The sequence below is a fragment of the Leuciscus leuciscus genome, assembly GCF_965113295.1.
Source record: "Leuciscus leuciscus genome assembly, chromosome: 18".
NCBI classification, from domain to species: Eukaryota; Metazoa; Chordata; class Actinopteri; order Cypriniformes; family Leuciscidae; genus Leuciscus; species Leuciscus leuciscus.
Genome location: NC_138742.1, coordinates 15,495,767 through 15,514,130, shown reverse-complemented (window position 1 = coordinate 15,514,130; position 18,364 = coordinate 15,495,767). Strand labels below are relative to the sequence as shown.

The following is an 18,364-nucleotide window of genomic DNA, read 5'->3' as shown; positions in this document are numbered from 1 at the left end:
ACCCAGATGTGAGGCACCAATCGCTTACACTTACTATTGCTTTTACTGAGAGTCACAAGAATACATGTGAATTTACATTCCCATAGCCTAAATGTCTAGCTGTTCCCAGAGGTGCATACTGTATTATGACCAATAAATATTTAATGCTAGAATTTGTGCAGCTGGGAAAATTCAGCATAGCTTCCCAAGCAAGTTCAAGAAGAGGTATTTCAGTTGATTTCCCCCATTAGGATCCTTGTTTAAAAAAAAAAAGTTAATATGAAACCAGAACTCTTATTAGTCTAGAGAGAGTAGGGCCTATAGCTTTCAATACCATTTAAAGCAGAAAAGCGTATTGCTGTTTTTTCTTCCTGTGTGCTGAACAGCAGAGAGAGAGAGTGTGTGTGTGTGTGTGTGTGTGTGTGTGTGTGTGTGTGTGTGTGTGTGTGTGTGTGTGTGTGTGTGTGACTCGATCTCTTCCACAGACTCCAGCAGGCTGAATGTCCCCGGTGACGTCAGCGGAGTGTTTTGGCTGCACTAGGCGCTCCGGACACAGCGCTGCTGCTGCTGCTGTAAAAATGCTGCTCTCTGTGCCGCCAAGGACAGGAATCAACCCATATAACGGCTATACCAGCAGAACCAGTAAAAAGGTAAATCCCCGTTCAAATGCGTTGGCGTCAGACGCTCAGGCTGGTGGAAAACGCTAATTTATGTCGCTTATCTCTCTGTTGTGTGTGTAATTTCATGAGTGTGAGCTGCAGTGTCCTTGAAAGTGGAACCGTGAAAATATTGAAGTGTATCATCGCGCGATCGTGCCGGATAATATACCGCTGTTGAGTAAGATACTAAAGTGAGCGTGTATTACAAGTGGGCATCTTGATGTAGGTTGATCTACTATTGGCTGGCTGAGAAGTCACAGACTGAACTTGCGGTCCGAAATGTTCACTGATAGCTACTTATTTATAGGGACACGATGATTGTGGATTCGTTGCAGTAAATCAGTATAGAGGACAATTATTTCGGATTCTCGAGGAAAATGGTTTGACGGGGGGGAAAGAAAATTAGTTTAACTTAAGTTTTACGTTGAGTCATTCGCCCCACCCCTATAAATCCCACTACTATGACGGACGGGAAACATTTAGGTTTCGGATTGACTTTGCAGAGACGGAAAGTCAATGATTCCGACGTAGGATGCCTTTGAATTATCGGCTATTTATTTTCGGAGAGACAAAGGTTAGAATAAGGAGGGGAGGAAAAGCTTTTTTAACATGTTAATGACGCAGTTTATTTGTCAAAATGAACGCATGTCCGACATAAGGTGGGCTATGATAGTGGTTGCGTGCATTGAATTATTAGAAAAACGAATATTATCAACAGATAGCCTACCATTTTTTATGAGCGATATGGTGGCCTATTGATTGTTTTTATGATTGAGTGTCCTCATATTCAGAAACGATTTTTAATTATAATTTTATTTCAGACACAAATAATTATTCTAATCAATAAAAACAACATGCATTATGAATATAGGCTATTTATTAATAATATTTGTAAATACTATTGTATTTAAGTTTTTAATCTATTTTAGTAAAATGTTTTTTCTTAAGCTCAAAATGCTTTGTATTTATCACTTAAGAATGAATTGCTGTTGAGCTTGAGCTTGAGTATGCATATTTATGCTAATACTATAGCCTACATAAAGTTAGTTACTTTACCTTTAAACACTGTTGGTGTTTTCTACTGAACCCACAGTGATGCAATGCCATTGTGTACACTACTATACTATTCTTTTAAGACCCACCAAATTGTGACACTTATCAGTAGACTGATTCTGAAGAACTGATAACTGATACAAAACTGTATCTGTAAGAAATTTTGGTTAAACCAGTCAATCTCTACCTGACACAAGACGATGATTCTCTGCAAGCCAGTTCATGTATATATGCATATATATGCATACATATGCATTTATAGTTGTCTATGACTATCATATATTTGCATTTATAGTTGTCTATGACTATCATATATTTTTAACATAATGAGTAAATCAAGTGTGCTTGCTTGCAGCTTTATTCAAAGGACATCTTTATCTTCTGCGATCTTTAATGCTTTTACAAGGTCATTATCATAGATGTATGAAAATTACCATTGCAATAAAAGGACTGCAGAAAGCAAAGAAAGACTATTAACGTGTTGATAATTTTATGAATGATTGGCTGATAACCTTTTTACCAGGGAGAGTAGATGAATGGGAAGCAATTCTTTTGAAGGTGATATTGAGTATGATGGTCTATCTACTCATTAACAGTTTCATAAGCATACACCCTGTGATCTGATCCAGCTTGGCTCTCTAAATGTTATTTCAGCTTCACGCCCATGATCACGACAGAATCCAAGAACAACGCATAGATGTTCATAGATGTTCTCGTGTTCAGTTGTCCGACCCGGCTCACTGATTTTATATTACCTTGCAGTTTATGAATAAATAAGAGAAGATCACAACAATAGAGATACACTGTATATATTTAACCAAAGACTTTGACCCCATTGTCATTTTGTTATTAGAGCTAACCGTGGACTCATTTTTAAAAAATAAACACTTATAAGTGTTGCTCTAGAAAACCATGAACTGACTGACTGCCACCAGCCCAGCCGCTGAGCAGGCAGGTGTCCGAGCCCATGGTGCATCTCTTCTCAATAACTCGCACAGCAGGTCGTGGTTACACAGTGCTGGGGGAGGAACTGTAGGTAGTAGCTAGAAAGAAAGAAGCTGTGTTGGGCAGGTGAGCTCCATGTCCCTCGGCCATGAAGAGACATCACTGAAAGGTTGTATGTTGGCATCGAATCTACAGATATTATGCCATGTATCACCTGAGGGATGTCGGTGAAGATGGTAGACAGTGTTTTTGGAAGCAGCTTTAGGCAGAATTTAATTCAGGGCATCTGCTTGCAATGGAAAAATAACTTGGTGATGTCAGAATCAGATTGCCTCTTCACCTGCTGGAATGGACTGGATGAAACAGTATTGAGTTTGAGTAGGGGCTATTGGCCAAAAGCCTAGAGACAGCCCTATCAGTTGAGTTCAGAAGGCTGTTGTTACTGCCAATGTGAGCCAAAGGGAGGATGGCAAGTTCAGTTTGGACAACAATTTCAGACCAGTGAGGTCCCACTTGGAATGAGAAACGTGTTGGAAGAGTCCTGGCCATAGTGTATTGTGAAGCTGAGGGAGCTCTCTATATTGATTTTTGCTGTAGCTATGTAAAAATGCAGAGGGAGAATGTCATGTGTGGGTAAAACTACCAAACAGGATCTCTGCAGTGATACTGCAGTGTGGTCATTGAGAGGTCATACCACGAACGGAACGAAAAAGCTAATCAAATGCATTCTGGTTATTCGCATGTGGGTCAAATTGACTGAAATACTGGTTAACCTATAATGTTTGTCTTTAGATTTTGTGACTTTCTTGAACATGCGTGCAAAGTGTCGACACTCCACTGTGTTGTGGAAAGTGCATACAAATGATCTATTAAGATTATGATGTTTGCGGGCCAATTTGAAATCGTTAAATAAGGCTTCTGCATGCATGAAATAAAAAAACTTTTTTTAATGAATTTTGGTATGTCAGTTTCTCAACTACCCTCTAAGGCTATTTATATTTACATTTATGCATTTGGTAGACACTTTATCTGAACTGTACAATTATATATGTTCATGCATGTTCAGTTTGCTGGAAATTTAAACCAAGATCTTAGCGTTGCTAGCGCCATGCTCTGTTTGATCTTCAGGAAAGTACACAGAAGAAGCGCTTTTCCACACTTCTTCTGTTTAAAATGTTACAAAAAACAGTTACAATACTATTAATAATATTCACAGTTTATGGATTTTTTTTTTTTTTTTTTTTTTTTGTGATGTAGTGTGATTTTTGGTGAGTTCAATTAGGGTCAGTTTGACCCTGAGCATAACAATTGTACCCAGATTTTTAACATAATGCAAGAGTTAAATGCAAGTTAATAATTTTGGCAATGCAACTTCACCTACTTTAATACAAGATATATATTTAATAATACAAACTTAACTCGTGTTCAATGTGAATTTTTGTGCTTGGTGTGAATAAGCTCTGCAGAAAAGCACTATTTCCACAGTCTGAGTGCCTACGAGTTAGCCAGGGACATTAATTTTTCCAGAATTTTTGGATATGGCGAGTGTGCAGCCACTGGTCTCTAATTTCCTCCTTAAGTGCCCCAAACTTAGATAGGCTTCCTAAGCCCTGCAGGTCTGCTAAGCACTGCTGCACTGACTCACAGAATCGCTGTCAGTTCTGGTGGAAGAAAATCCGCTGGAAAATGACACTCTGTGGGACGGCAAAATGTTGCAAAAAATCATTTTACACAGTATGAATATATGAAGCTCATTAGAGTCTTCCCAATATTCTGTGACCTTTCAGGTAATGACAAAGGCTTTTAGGCGAACCACTCAATTTTGAATGTTAAGTTAAGGGCTTTGAGATTTTTATTGAACATCTAGTGAGGAACAATGAGAACAGACTGTGGCTGCAAAAGAGCTTCTTATCTTTGCTGTTGGGTGGAAACCTTGTATCTCCAAAAACGCTACTTTTCAGGAAATGGAAAAAAAACAAAAAAAAATTTAAATAATGATGAAACACTGTGTTGTTGTTATGAATGAGTCCACTGGAGGCAAGATGTAGAGAACCCAAATGCAACTTTAATTATCAAACACAAGATTAAACATAAAACAAAAACATGACGAAGCATGGAAACAAGAACATAGACTAGCCACAATCCTACAATACTCAACCAAGACACAGAGCAAACATGAGGGCTTAAATACATAGACTAATTACAAGACAAGGAACACCTGTGAACAATGATCAGACGATTAACCAATGACAAGACACATGGCAGGATCACATGACAAACAGGGAATCACATGGCAAGACATAGAAACATGACAATGGCTGTTTCTCAATTCCAAGAACGCAAAGAACAGACTTGCGTTCTCTTTGAGACTGGTCTTGCCAGGCGACCTTGAAAGAACGAACTTGGAAGGACGCGAGAACACAGAACGCATCTTTATGAGAATTGAGATGTGCTGCGATGCTTAACTGACCATCTCGGCAAATACAACACAACATCACAAACATATGTCACAACCTTTTAAACATATCTTTCATATTATTATTATAGACATTGTTTTCATAGTTTATATCTTTTTTATTTGACCATGTGTATTTATGAGTAGCCTATGTGTTACCTATGTTTTGTCAATGTTAAGATTCTTTTTAATATGCCAATAAAAATACTGCCGCTTTCTTAAGGTCTTTATCACTTTATTAAAATGAAGCAAAAGAGACCGACAAATGTAAACTTTCACGAGCTGTCACGTATTTCGAGCTTGCAGCGGGAATCTCTTAAATGAGAACGAGAAGTTTAAAGCTTACAGCCTTCCGTACAGCCTTTAGCGGTTCGATTCTCTCAAGTCTGCATTTGATGCATCCTCGATATCAAGGACACATCCGGGCACTTCATGCGTCCTCTGTACTTGCGTTCTTGAGTATTGGAATTGAACTTCGACGGTTGATGATGACGTAGTACGAGAACACAAGGACACAAGATCACTGAAGAACGCATATTGAGAAACAGCCAATGACAAGAAACAAAACCCAAACCGTGACAGTTGTCAAAGTTGATATTGAGGCTTTATATATGGTCAGACACTCATTATATTATTATAATTTTACCAAAATCAAGCTCAAATTTAGGTTTTTGACCAGCAAATGTCGGACATAAATGTTTTGTCCGTCATTGAAACGGCCGTATTTGGGGCAGTAAGTGCATCGCATTACGTTTTCATCAATTTACAGGTTGTTAAGTTTACTATGGTTATCTGGGCACTCAAGTCATTTGGCCAAAATCTCATGTTATTAAAGATAAAGTGCTACAGGCTATTTAAGACAGTTCTGTAAATTAATTGGTGACAAATGCTAGACTTAGACACTCCGCTTCGCAAATACATAAAACACCAGCCTTTATATATTGTTTTTTGAGTAGAGAAAATGCTGCACTTGTTCAAAGAACCAGTTCTTCATTTACCCTTGCATTGCAAACAAGCAGAGACGGTCCAACTTTCGTGCAGCACTGCATTCACGATAGAGGCGAGGGGCGGAGTTATGAGGTTTTACAGACAGTTTGAGGGTCCAATGGGATTACAAGTTTTAGTCACACAACCCCATTTTAATACTTCTTATTGGGTAAATATTAGCAAAACCCAAAGACAGACGTAAAGAGTGACCAATAGTACTGATTTATGAAAAAATTTCAACACTTTACGCTGGAAAATGAAGGCACACAGTGCAAAACTATATCAAGAGTAATTTAAAGTACTAATAATAAACACTAAATTGGAAACTTTGAATTTGAACCTTTGTAAAGTTTTAAATTATAAAATTATTGGTGTGATTCTACAAAAATATTTGAATCACTCTCTTCTCTTGGTACCGCCACAGAAATGTGTGTTCACTCACACGCACGCACTTAGAAATTCTTCTTCACGGGATGGATCGCTGTTGAAAGACACAGTTTTGAAAACCAAGCAGCCTAGACGGAGAGTCATTCCCCTCCTTCCCGCACTCTTGGCAGGGATGCAGATTGCTCAGATAAATGACCTAGAATTCCTGGAATTCCCATCTCAAACATTGCATGGATCCTGGGTTACTGGCTGTGGTTTAAGTTATTTGTTACATTTCTTTCTTACCAAAGGTGATATTCTGACATTTTTGATCAGCCAAAAGATATGCAGACAGAGAGGGTGAGAAAATTGTAATACAAGATGTAATCCTGATTTGTGAGTGTTGCTTGAAAAGGGTGGAGATTTTTCTGAGGGATTTTTGGGTGAAAATTCCATATTTCACACGAATTGCAATATATGTGATTTAGAAACCATGTCTCTATTCATATCTCTGGGGAAATGGGATTGAGGGACAAAAATGTATTTCGAAGTATATTTTACCTCACAATACCGTATCAATATTCTTATGCCAATAATCAGTAATTCAATAATCTTAAGTATTTTTAGTTACTTTTATTTTTATTTTATTTTATTTTTGAAACATTATGTACTGTATCATTAGGCCAACACACTTTTGAATATTTCTATTCAATCATAATCCAGACTCTAATATTTAATTTCCCAGACTACAGAGTAGTTTGACTTACTATACACTTAAAATAAAACATGACATATTGCATTACACCAACATCTACAGTAGTGTCCAAAAGTGATGTCCGGAAAGGGAATGGTTTGGGTATTTGTTTTCAATGACCTGACAGGTTTGATTAAACCATCAAAATATGGGAAAAATATATTATATATTTAAAGGAGCTGTATGTAAGAAATGTATTTCAATTAATCATAAAATGGCCCTGATATGTCACTAGACATTAAGAAATCATGTTCATTTCAAATACTTATATCACTGACAACAGTAGTCCGGCCAGGATATTGTCATTTAAAAAGTGAAGTTGCAGCCCTCAACTGATGTTGATGTTGTCATCTTGTGTTTTGGCCTGAAGCTCCACCCTCCGGCTATCTACCAATCACGAAGTCAGTAGTGTTTCGGCATCCGGGTTGCCAGCTCAGCTCTAGTTACCACAGCTGCAGCTACAAACTTTCGTGCTGGATCCTGCAGCCTATCTGGCAACCTCGAGTCAGGGGGAGGGGGAGGGGATACACCGCTCTACAGTAATTTGAAAGTGATTGCAGTACCAGTTTTGGCCACAATCTTACATATGGCTCCTTTAAATATTTTAAATGTGAGTGAAGAACAAAAAAACACTAAACTTGTTAAATTACTTGGTAAACTACAGCTACAGGTTTTGTTTTACCATGCAAACAAAATAAGCCTTTTTTGGTTCTCTCTTGCTATTACATGTATTCATAATTTCTTTGTTTGACAGACTGGACAAAATTTGGCATGTTTCACTGCGTTATCACAAATAAAACAATTGACTTCAAGCACAACCGCAATATGCTTACAACATTTTTAACATGTGAAGATGTGAAGATGTCAATTTTCCTATGCCTTGACCACTACTGTATATATGATATTATTATGCATATTATGTATTTTTAGAAATTGACCCCCCCCCCCCCCCCCCCAACATTTTTTTTTCCTTTTATTTTGTTTTATTAATCTCAAAAGTATTAAACAAAAGTACAATCATTAGATTGTATTGTATCATTACAATTGATTGTATTGTAATTGTATTGTATTGTAATTGTAATACAATTACCATTGTATTACCCCATTTCAAACAATAAAATGATTTTTGTTTATAAAATGAAATGATTTGCACATGCTACCGCAGACGGCGTTATGCTGCAATGCGTGTTGGTAGGTCATTAAATGTCCATATTCCCCAGCAAAACCACATCACAATACTGTAACCTATGCAGGTTGGAGTGGTAGACAGACCATTTATTTCCATTCACAGTCACACCTGGTACCAGCCCTTTAGAGCCAGATCCCCTGCTAACCCTTCCGAGCTGCTCGCTGCCTCCTGTGACCTCTATTTCTGCAAGCCTTCCCAAGAGTCTGCCCTAGTGGCACTGCAATGGAGTAATCAAGAGAGGTGCAAACCCCGCCACGCTCTCATTACCACACTGCGCATATCTATGGAAATGAAGAGGCGCTTCCACTGCAGTGCTGTCTTCAAGTGCAAATAAGGGAAAACTCTCGGGTTTCATTATAGTGCAACTGAGATGTTCTAGGGCAGGTTTGCTGGTATTGATTAGTTGTTGACAAGGATTTGTTCCGCATTCAGGTACAATCTGAAGCAAACGGAGCAATCGCAGCAGATGGAGCATGTGAGGATGGTCGTGATGCATGAATCACTGTCAGCACGGTTGTGGACTCGGAGGAATGTCTTCACCTAATATATCACATGCTTTGCATGAACAAGAATTAAATCTGTAGGTTTAACAGATGTAGTTGAATGGGAGCTGTTTGTGTAGAGTCCATATGGGTCATGAGAAGTCATGAGAGGTATACCAGGCATGCAAATAGAGTTAAACAAGCCCTTTTAAAATGCATAGCTTATTTTTCCTTCTCGAAATGCAAGCATAAAATGACCCATGATACAATTACACATATTTTTGTAACGTTACTTATTAATTGTTGTCAATGAAAGTACATTTTAATGGGCTATTTAGTTCGAACTCAGTATTATAAACACTACCAGTTTGGGATATAATTAAAAAAAAAAATGTTTTTGAAAGAAGTCTCTTATTCTGCATTTACTGTAAAAACAGTAATATGGTGAAATATTATTACAATGTAAAATGACTATTTTCTATTTGAATATACTTTAAAATATAATTTATTCCTATGATGGCAAATCTGAATCTTCAGCGCGTGTGTGTGTGTGTGTGTGTGTGTGTGTGAGAGAGTGATTTTTGCATCTAAAAATCCTAAGAAGGAAAAAAAAACTATTAAAGTTTCCTTTTAGGGGTAGGGTTATTATATAGAAATTATATAATTTTTTTAAATGAATCCACATATAAACATTTAAAAATGAATGCACATGTGTATCTTAAAATAACCCGATTTTTTTAGGTCTGAAAATTAGAAGTAATATGGCTTGATTTGAACAAACACGTCTAGCTGGATTTATGTCATTAGTGGGGGGTTGTTATTTTTAGCATATAATGTAGTGTTTGTGTGGGGAAGATGGGTGTTGTTAGGTGTGCGGCACTGCTCAACCTTGAACAGCGTTGCAGGGCAGATGGGCTTAGTGGGGGGCTGTGGTTCAGTCATCTGTTTTCCCAGGCAGAGGCAGAGTTAGCCGAGTAGAGCGGTCCTAATGAGACAGTGCTTTCTGACTGCACACAGCACATGAGAGGGATTAGCGCTCAACGCTAACAAGCTCAGATCTCAATTAGACAGGCTTCTATAACTAAGTTCAACCGGCTCAAGAGGAGAGCAAAAGACAAGAGTCCTATATATGACATAGTGTTTGTGCGGGCACTTCTGAATGTGCCCCTCTCCCTTTTTTCCAACAATCTCAGCCAAACCAGTGAACTTGTGGCATGTATTAAACTGGCCCATTGTTCCCTGTCTGAGATTTGATTTCACAGGCTTGACTAATGAAATACTTCATCCTTGCCTGCCCCTCTGACTGATGAGGAGTTAATTAGAAAACTAACAGAACCTCTCAGGAGAGGGAAAGCCCCAGGCTTTGGACACAACAACAATCGGAGGCATGTGCTTTTTCAAAATCTGCTTGTTTTTGTAAACAAAATTACATTTTTAAAGGGATAGTTCACCTAAAAAGGAACATTCTGTCATTATTTACTCATCCTCATGTCGGTACAAACCTGTACACCATTCTTTTATTATATTCCTAGTCTTATGGAGCCTTACGATATAGCTTTAACTTGAGAACCGAATCATTGACTTGGATTCGTGAATGAACTGTTCTTTTGAGACTTGAGCTGCGTCCGAAATCGCATACTCTCTAGAGTAAGTATTTATTTTGAATAAATAATTACTTCACAACTGCCAAAAAAGTATGTTCTATATAGTATGAATGTGTGTAGTAATGTAATCTACATTCGCCATGTTGAAATTATCATGTGATCTATATCAGCATCATTTGCGTCGCTTCACTGCCATTCACAAATCCTCTCCCGCGGCCTCATTAGATGGTAAAATGTCCATCGTATGCACACTTCAGAATCTCTCTGGAAGTAGTAGCTCATCCGGGTCCTTTTTGCCTACTCTTTTATGAGTACTTTGAATTCAGATATACTTCATTTGTCACATACTGTTATTCACCTACTTATAGTAGGGAATGTGATTTCGGATGCAGCCAGTTAACTTTAATGAACTAATTGAACCAGTTTGTGAATCAGACTGATCCGGTCTAGTTTAGCTAGAATTAACAGTAAATAATGAATACAATTTTGGTCAGTTTTTCACACAAAGCTTCAAGAAGGCACATAAATCATATGGACTATTTTTATGGATTCTTTTTGTTACTATGAATGATTTTTGATGCATGGAAAAGCATTCAATCTTTCATTTTGTGTTGCATGGAAAGCATATGGGTTTGAAATGACACCCGGATGAGTAATAATAACAGAATTTTCTTTAAAGGTGTGTTCTTTTTCCTTTAATTCTTTAAAGGTTAAGTATGTGGGGAAATATTCCTGTTAATCTATAGCGCCATTTTGATATTGCAGTGTTTTGCTTTGCATGGCAAGACTGAGTCACTAGAAGAAGAATATGAAAATGATTCACTACTTCCTTAAAAGTCACAGGGGAAATTATAACACTTTCATTTTTAAACTAAAGGAAAGCTCTTTGGAATTGTGATCTAATAGCATTGTATTGTATCTTATCTCTGTTTTCACAGCAGGCGTATGCATCCTCCACCCAGCAGATGGCACCACCCAGTCCCAACACCACCACCAGTAATGGAAGCAGCATTGCTGGAGACCAGCTGAGCAAAACCAACCTGTACATCCGTGGTCTCCATCCTGGAACCACAGACCAGGACCTGGTCAAACTCTGTCAACCGTGAGTTTCCTTTAGCGATCCTTGTTTCATGTGGAAATTAATTCAGGATTAGGTATGGTGAAGGCAAGTAAGGTCAGGTTCATAATCAGCAGTTGAAGAGGAGCTCAGTGTGTATAAGTCCAGAAAATGCATTGAAAAACAGGGGTGAGTGGGAGAGAAAAACTCTCCCACTTTTTAGAGAGTTTGAGTGTCCTGATTTGACCCTTCACGAGATTAGGTTAGAAATGCAATGCTGGCAGATCATGTTGAAATGAATGCAAATTACTTAAAGTGTTTTTGGATAGCCTTATGCAGCATCTTGATTTAGTAGATGTTGTATAAATCACACATTTCTATTCATGAAACGTTTTTGATATTTTTATAACATTTTGGTGCAACGCCTGAGGGTGATCGTTTTTCATCTTGGGATTGGTTCTCATTCCATGTGTTTTGTTCGTAGATAGGGAATTCATCTTTTGAAATAAATCTCATGTCACTTTTTCACATTAGATCCGTGCTTTCATGTTAGAGGTCCTTTTGGTGGAATGTAATGACACAAACTCAACGGAGGTTTGGGTTTCAAACAAAGCTCTTTTTTTTGTTGACCGACTGCAGTGTTTCCAACAGCTAGGCATGACGGTTCCCTCTCCTCGCCTCTTTCCCTGTCTGCGCCTCACTTCCTTTTAGGGTTGATAAAAGTAAGGAAGGGTTTCAAGAGAGATCATTGCTTTTGCTTCTACCACCTAGATATTCCAAAGTATGCACAAAAATTAATCAAAGGGATATTTCACCGCTGGAAAGATTAACGTGTATTTAAATTGGGTCATTTGTGTAGTAGAAATGTGACATTATTTTATAAGTTGGTGCCTTCCAGACAGAGAAAAGCCAGAAAATGTCATTTTGGCTCATGTGGATGAAAGACAACAACTCCCAGAATGCACTTGCTTCGCTGCCCTACGAGGCCACTCCCAAGCCACGCCTACCGGTTACAGAGGACAGTATCGGAAGAAATTATACAACTAGGCTACTAGCTGACTCGAAACTGAAAGGATGCCGTTTTATCGTGAGATCCCCTATCCCCCTATGGGCGGGTTGAAAACATGCGGAACCAAGCTCCTACTACTGGCTGTAGTCTATAGCCTCTGGCCAAAAAAGCCTCAGATGACGCAAAATGGCGATTTTTGCTTCATCTGAAGTTTTTTCCAGACACACAATACAGAAATCTCTCTCAGGGGGACATGAGGGAGGGAAGCACGGTCATTCGAAAATACTACAGTTTCTACTGATACAAAGCTTAATGCTAATCGGTGAAGTATCCCTTTAAGAAAAATTGTTGTTGTCATCCATTTAATAACACAGTACTTTCTGTCATTTCTACATTACTACTAATTTTGTGTTTTAGGGGTTTGATTTGATTTTCTTAATCACTAAGTACATTTAAAATGGTTTGTTTTTACTTAAAAGGTTAAGTAAACCTTTTTTTTTTTTTTAAGGCTTTTTGTAATATTTGTATTTTATATTTGAAAATATGTTGGTAAATTGCAATGCAGTGTAATATAATTGTTAACTAAAACTATTGAAAAGTGATTTTTGGTCAAATAAAATAAAAATATATACATATTGATAAATATAAATATGATCAAACACTTCAGTTTAAAATTTGAAATGTTGGCTCGGAAACTAACTGAAATAAGTTTAAACTGAAATGACTAAAACTTAAGTGAAATAAAGCTTAATAGAAATATATAAAACATCTAAAAATAACAAAAGCACATACAAAAATTAAAATTAAAACTGAGAATTTAAAAATAAAAGTCATTAAAAAATATTAAATAATACTATAACTCTAATTAAATGTATTAGTTTATTATGGAAAAATTGTATCCTCTTTTTTTGTTTTTGTATCCTATTGCCAGAGCAAAAGTAAGCAACTCAATATATTTGATGCCCAATTTGATGTGATTTCTGTTGGGCAATAAAAATATGATGCAACTTCTTTAGCTTTATTGAAGTATATATACCATTTTAGAACAAAGTGCTATATTTAAGTATATTTAAGCATATATTTAAGTTGGCGTAGAAAGAAAGTGCACAGATTTGAGAAGTAGTGCTGGAGATTCTAAGAAATGGCTGAGATGAGGCTGCCCAGCCTTACAGGAAACTCTGAGCCCAGGGGGAAAGGGAAAGACAAACAAGGGCAACAGCTGGGAGGGAGAGGAGACCAAAAGTTGTTAGTGATGGGGGTGGGGAGGAGCTGGAAGAGAGAAAGAGAGGTTTGGGAGAGTGTGAGAAAGAGACTGAGAGAGAGAGAGATAAGAGTTAGTCAAATATATCAGGTGTTTCTTAGCAAAGAAGCTGTTGGCGGAGGGGGATGTTTGGTCAAGTAATTCCTGTTACCTTTATTGAATGCGAAAGAGCAGAACACAAGCCGAATGGTTTCAGAACACTAAAGTAAATGCTATGGATATCACAAGCAAGAAGAATGGCAAAAGGACAGCCACGTATCCTCACATAGGCAATATCACAAGTGCAAGAGTGCCGTTTCTCTGAATATCAGTGGTTCAGACCCACAGCACGATTGCATGAGACACAGCTTCACTTACATTTTAAACACAATATCTATCTGTCTAAAAATGTCTATTTTTCATCTACAAAAAAAATTAGTTCCAAATAGAACAAAGGCTAAATAAACGTTGCTTCTTAATGATTTAGTGATTTTTGACCAAATCAGTTGAGTGAATGACTTGTTGACTCACTCATGAAGTGTCACTTGTTTTGTTTCTGAATGAATCAGTGTTTTGAATGAATAAGTAGAGTAAATGATTCGTTGTGTTTCATTTAATGAATTAGAAAGCATTACAGAAGTAAAAAAAAAACTTTTCTTGGCTTTATTTTTTGTGCTAACTGCCTCAACAATGGTGGAACAATGTCAATATGAGTACTAGTTACTAGAGTCAGGCTACACTAATCTCTACTAGTCATCACATAGTGTTTGCTTGACCATGGCTACGTTCCAGTCCACTTTTAGACACGCACTTGCGAACTTCCCCTCGGGGGAATCCCTGCTGCCATTTTGAAGTGCGTTCCACTTCGTGAAGTGGACGAGGGAAGTTTAAATGGACAGACCCTCGTTCCCTCGATTTTGACCGAGGGAGCGAGTCTACTTCATATGTACACTTCAGGCACCTATATGTCCCACAATGCAGTACGATTGTGAGTGACGTCACCACAGATCTCGTCTAATCACCACCACAACAAACAACTCTATGATATATTAATTATATGTTTTTTATTTATTTAAAACAACCAAAACACACCTATATACATTTGGATGCTGCATTAAACAAATTCTTAAAGGGACATTTTTTTTAAATCAACTCCATAGCTGATTCCAAGTGATCAAGGGCTTAGGGTGTTCCAATTCAGCCCATTGCAGTTTCCGCCAGTATAGTGGGCACTCGTTGCAACATAAGCAATGACGTATATCCGAGTGAACGAGACAGAGGGAAGTTAGCGAGTGCTGGAGGGACAATTTTGGACTGGAACGCAGCCCATGACTCTTGGTTGGATCATCTCACACATGACAAACTGTCCCTCCAGCATATGGAAATCTGGGAAAAACAATAGTAAATGCAAATAATAAAATGCAGCTAACCATACAGTCATGCATATTTAGGATGGCAAAATAAATAGGCTTATCAGCTTTTAAAATGGAGGAGAAAAAGCTTCCCTTATATTTTTGTTTTTGACGTCAATGGCAGTGCGTCCAATCAAACTAAACCATGTTTTGTAAACAGTATTTCATTTATCACTTGTATGTGGGTAAAATAAAATTTGACCAGTGTTTGTTCCATATTTTAGACTGGTTTATTAATAGTGATGGGTTTCAAACCCAAAATTAAGGTTTTCATTTAGACCGGTCAGTATTTTCGTGTTTACAAGTAATAAACCAACCAGTAATAGAAACGTTCTTCGGTAACAAGCCGCCTCTTGATATTTCTTTTGAAAAATAATGCTACATATTGCTACTCTAGTATTATTTTTGGTCACAGTTGAAGTGCGTTCATACTGCTGACATGATTACCTGTTGTGTGCATGCAATAGACACTGATCAAAACAGTAATTGGCGAACCGCTAACTGTTTCAGTCAATGACTTCGGCAGCCGAAACCAGATTTGAGTTTTTTTCTGTCTCGCCCAAATGATTTTAGTTGCTGATTTCTGTGCAGCACTAAATTATTAAATAGCAGATTCCTCCTCATCTATGTCATTTTGATCATTTTACATATTGTAGGGAACTTCATGTGTTTTTAAGATTTTTTTGTTACATTTGTACAATAAAAAAGTGCATTGGGTTGCCACTTGCATGCATCTGTGCTGTTTTTCATCTTTTATTTTAAATTAAAACATACGCTAGACCGATGTATTGAAGATGATAATTGAAGATGTCTTGGGAAATTCAAAACTGTCTCGGAACACTTGGATTTTTTCTCTTCTATGTCCTGTATGAACGACCCTTAAAGTCCCCCTGTAGTCAATAATGGTATCCCTTAAAACTCATCTTTGATCACCAAAATTACATACTTAAACTTTTTCCCTTGAAATAATTATGCATGCCTTAAAATAGCTTGAATATAACTCTACACCTTTGCCTAATTAAGTATACGCAGTTCTATGAATATACAAATTATCCCCGCCTCCACTCACTCTAGAGATCCACTCGTTGACGATCACGCGTTGGCGTGATTGGTTACAAGGTAGTTTGTGATGTAAGAAACACCAGCGATTTCAAACCGCGTTTTTGAGACTGTCTTTGGATCACTGCAGTTTAAAAGAGAAAATACTTGAATTTGCACATGGTTTGTCTTAAAGCATATTAAAACACCACAAAGACATATAAACAACATTAAAAGCTTGATTTTTCACCACAGGGGGACTTTAAAGTTTGAATGATTAAATAAAAAACTGAAACTGCTTGTCATTTTTTCAGTGTTCTCATATTGCTTCCATCTATACTACAGTTACACTATATAGATTTAGTTCAGTCATGAACATCAGTGTGAGAGGTGCTGTGCGCTGGCAGTAGGACCCATAAGGAGCCTAGCGGAGGGCATTGTTAGTTGATTGTTGTGGATCCCAGCCAGAGCTGTGCAGGGCAGACAAGGAGAACTCTCAGGTTACACTGCAAGCACATGCCTGGAGAGAGAACATCCTACCCCCCTCCCTGTCCCTCAAACACCCGCATGCCTCCAGTAATCCATGGAAGCATATGCTATCCTACAGCTATATACCTGAATCATGCTGCGGCAATGCCTCAGATATGCAAAGTAGCATGAACATGGTATGGAATCCATTATTCAAAGAGCATTACCATTTGATCAGGGCTTCTCCACCGCACCGGCACCCTCATGAAGATTTCATGTGCATGATTTCTGAATATGGGGGCCCGTTGAGAGGCGCATTGTGAATGGAGCGGTGCTGGTGCCCTCAGTTTATGAGTTTTTGTGCCCCCGCTGCCTGGCTGTTTTCGGCTTAGATTACTCTGGCTTTTCCAAACTGTGTTTGACCTTATAAAATATGAGATACATATCAGCAAGAATTATGAGTTTTTGAGGTTTTATTTATGATTTTTAAGTTGTTAAAAATCTGTTTAGGGTGTTTATCTGTTCATCTAAACCAAATGTTACTTTTTGTTCTTGTTTTGTAATGTACAGCTATGGAAAAATAGTGTCTACTAAGGCCATCCTTGACAAGACCACCAACAAGTGTAAAGGTAAGATCGCAAAATGTAATATTTAAAGGGATAGTTAGAACTACTCTGACATTCTTTCACAAAATAAACTTCACAGTGTTGCTTACTGTGAAAGCCATCAAAATCAAAAAAGGCCATAAAAGTGGTCCATATGACTTGTAGCCTATATTCAAAGTCTTCTGAAGCCATATGACAGTTTTGTCTGAGAAACAGGCTAAAAATTAAGTTGATATTCACAGAAAATCTTGCTTGAAAGCTGTGGCCAGCATTCACTTTCATTGCACGGAAAAGAGCAGCTTGGACATTCTTCTAAACATCCTTTTGTGTTCCACAGAAGAAAGAATGTTATACAGGTTTTGAAAATCTGGAGAATGAATAATCAAATTTTCATTTTTGGGTGAACTGTTCCTTTTAACTTATGAGTGCTCTTTGAAAATACTTCATCTTCTATTTTATCTCTAGCAAATGTGTGCTGATGTAACAGCTATGAGATTGGTATTACATAACCCTACATCTGTCAAGTGGACACACACACTATTACATTCGTGTGTGTGAGAAAGAGAGTGTGTATGGTTAACTTGGTCTGATAGCTCTTTTCTCACAGAGAGATTACCAGTGTGAACTAAGGTGTAGAGGAGTGATAAGGGAACGCTATTGGCTTAACTAAACTTTAAGCAATTATCACTGATCCTCTGTGTGTGTGTGTGTGTGTGTGTGTGTGTGTGTGTGTGTGTGTGTTCAGGCTATGGCTTTGTGGATTTCGACAGCCCGGCCTCTGCACAGAAAGCGGTTACAGCGCTAAAGGCCAGTGGAGTTCAGGCTCAGATGGCAAAGGTAAGAGTCAGTGACACTGAACACCCTGTTCCTTAACTGCTCGTACTTGCTGTAAACCTTCTGAGGCACTTTGAAACAGCTTCAAACGAATTCCAAACACAAGCATCAGTATTATTATTGCTCATACTCAAGTTTGGGATTTGAACAAACCGCTAAGCCAAAGTATTCAACTTTGGCGCATATTTGTGCTACGGGCATGAATGATGCTTCAAATCATGCGGATTG

At 37.8% G+C, this 18,364-nt stretch overlaps 1 protein-coding gene across 2 annotated transcripts in view; it reads left to right on the top strand.

Moving 5' to 3' along the window:
• The first annotated feature begins 447 nt into the window (after positions 1-447).
• The window catches only part of rbms2b (RNA binding motif, single stranded interacting protein 2b), a 28,000-nt gene continuing 10,083 nt past the window's right edge, over positions 448-18,364 (top strand). The window contains exons 1-4 of one of the 2 annotated variants that reach the window (XM_082144546.1): positions 448-629; positions 11,412-11,575; positions 17,268-17,326; positions 18,048-18,139. In XM_082144546.1, coding sequence (XP_082000672.1) covers positions 480-629; positions 11,412-11,575; positions 17,268-17,326; positions 18,048-18,139 — 465 coding nt within the window. In that variant the 5' untranslated portion in view covers positions 448-479. The remainder of the gene's footprint in view (positions 630-11,411; positions 11,576-17,267; positions 17,327-18,047; positions 18,140-18,364) is intronic. The other variant, XM_082144545.1, reaches the window with a different exon arrangement.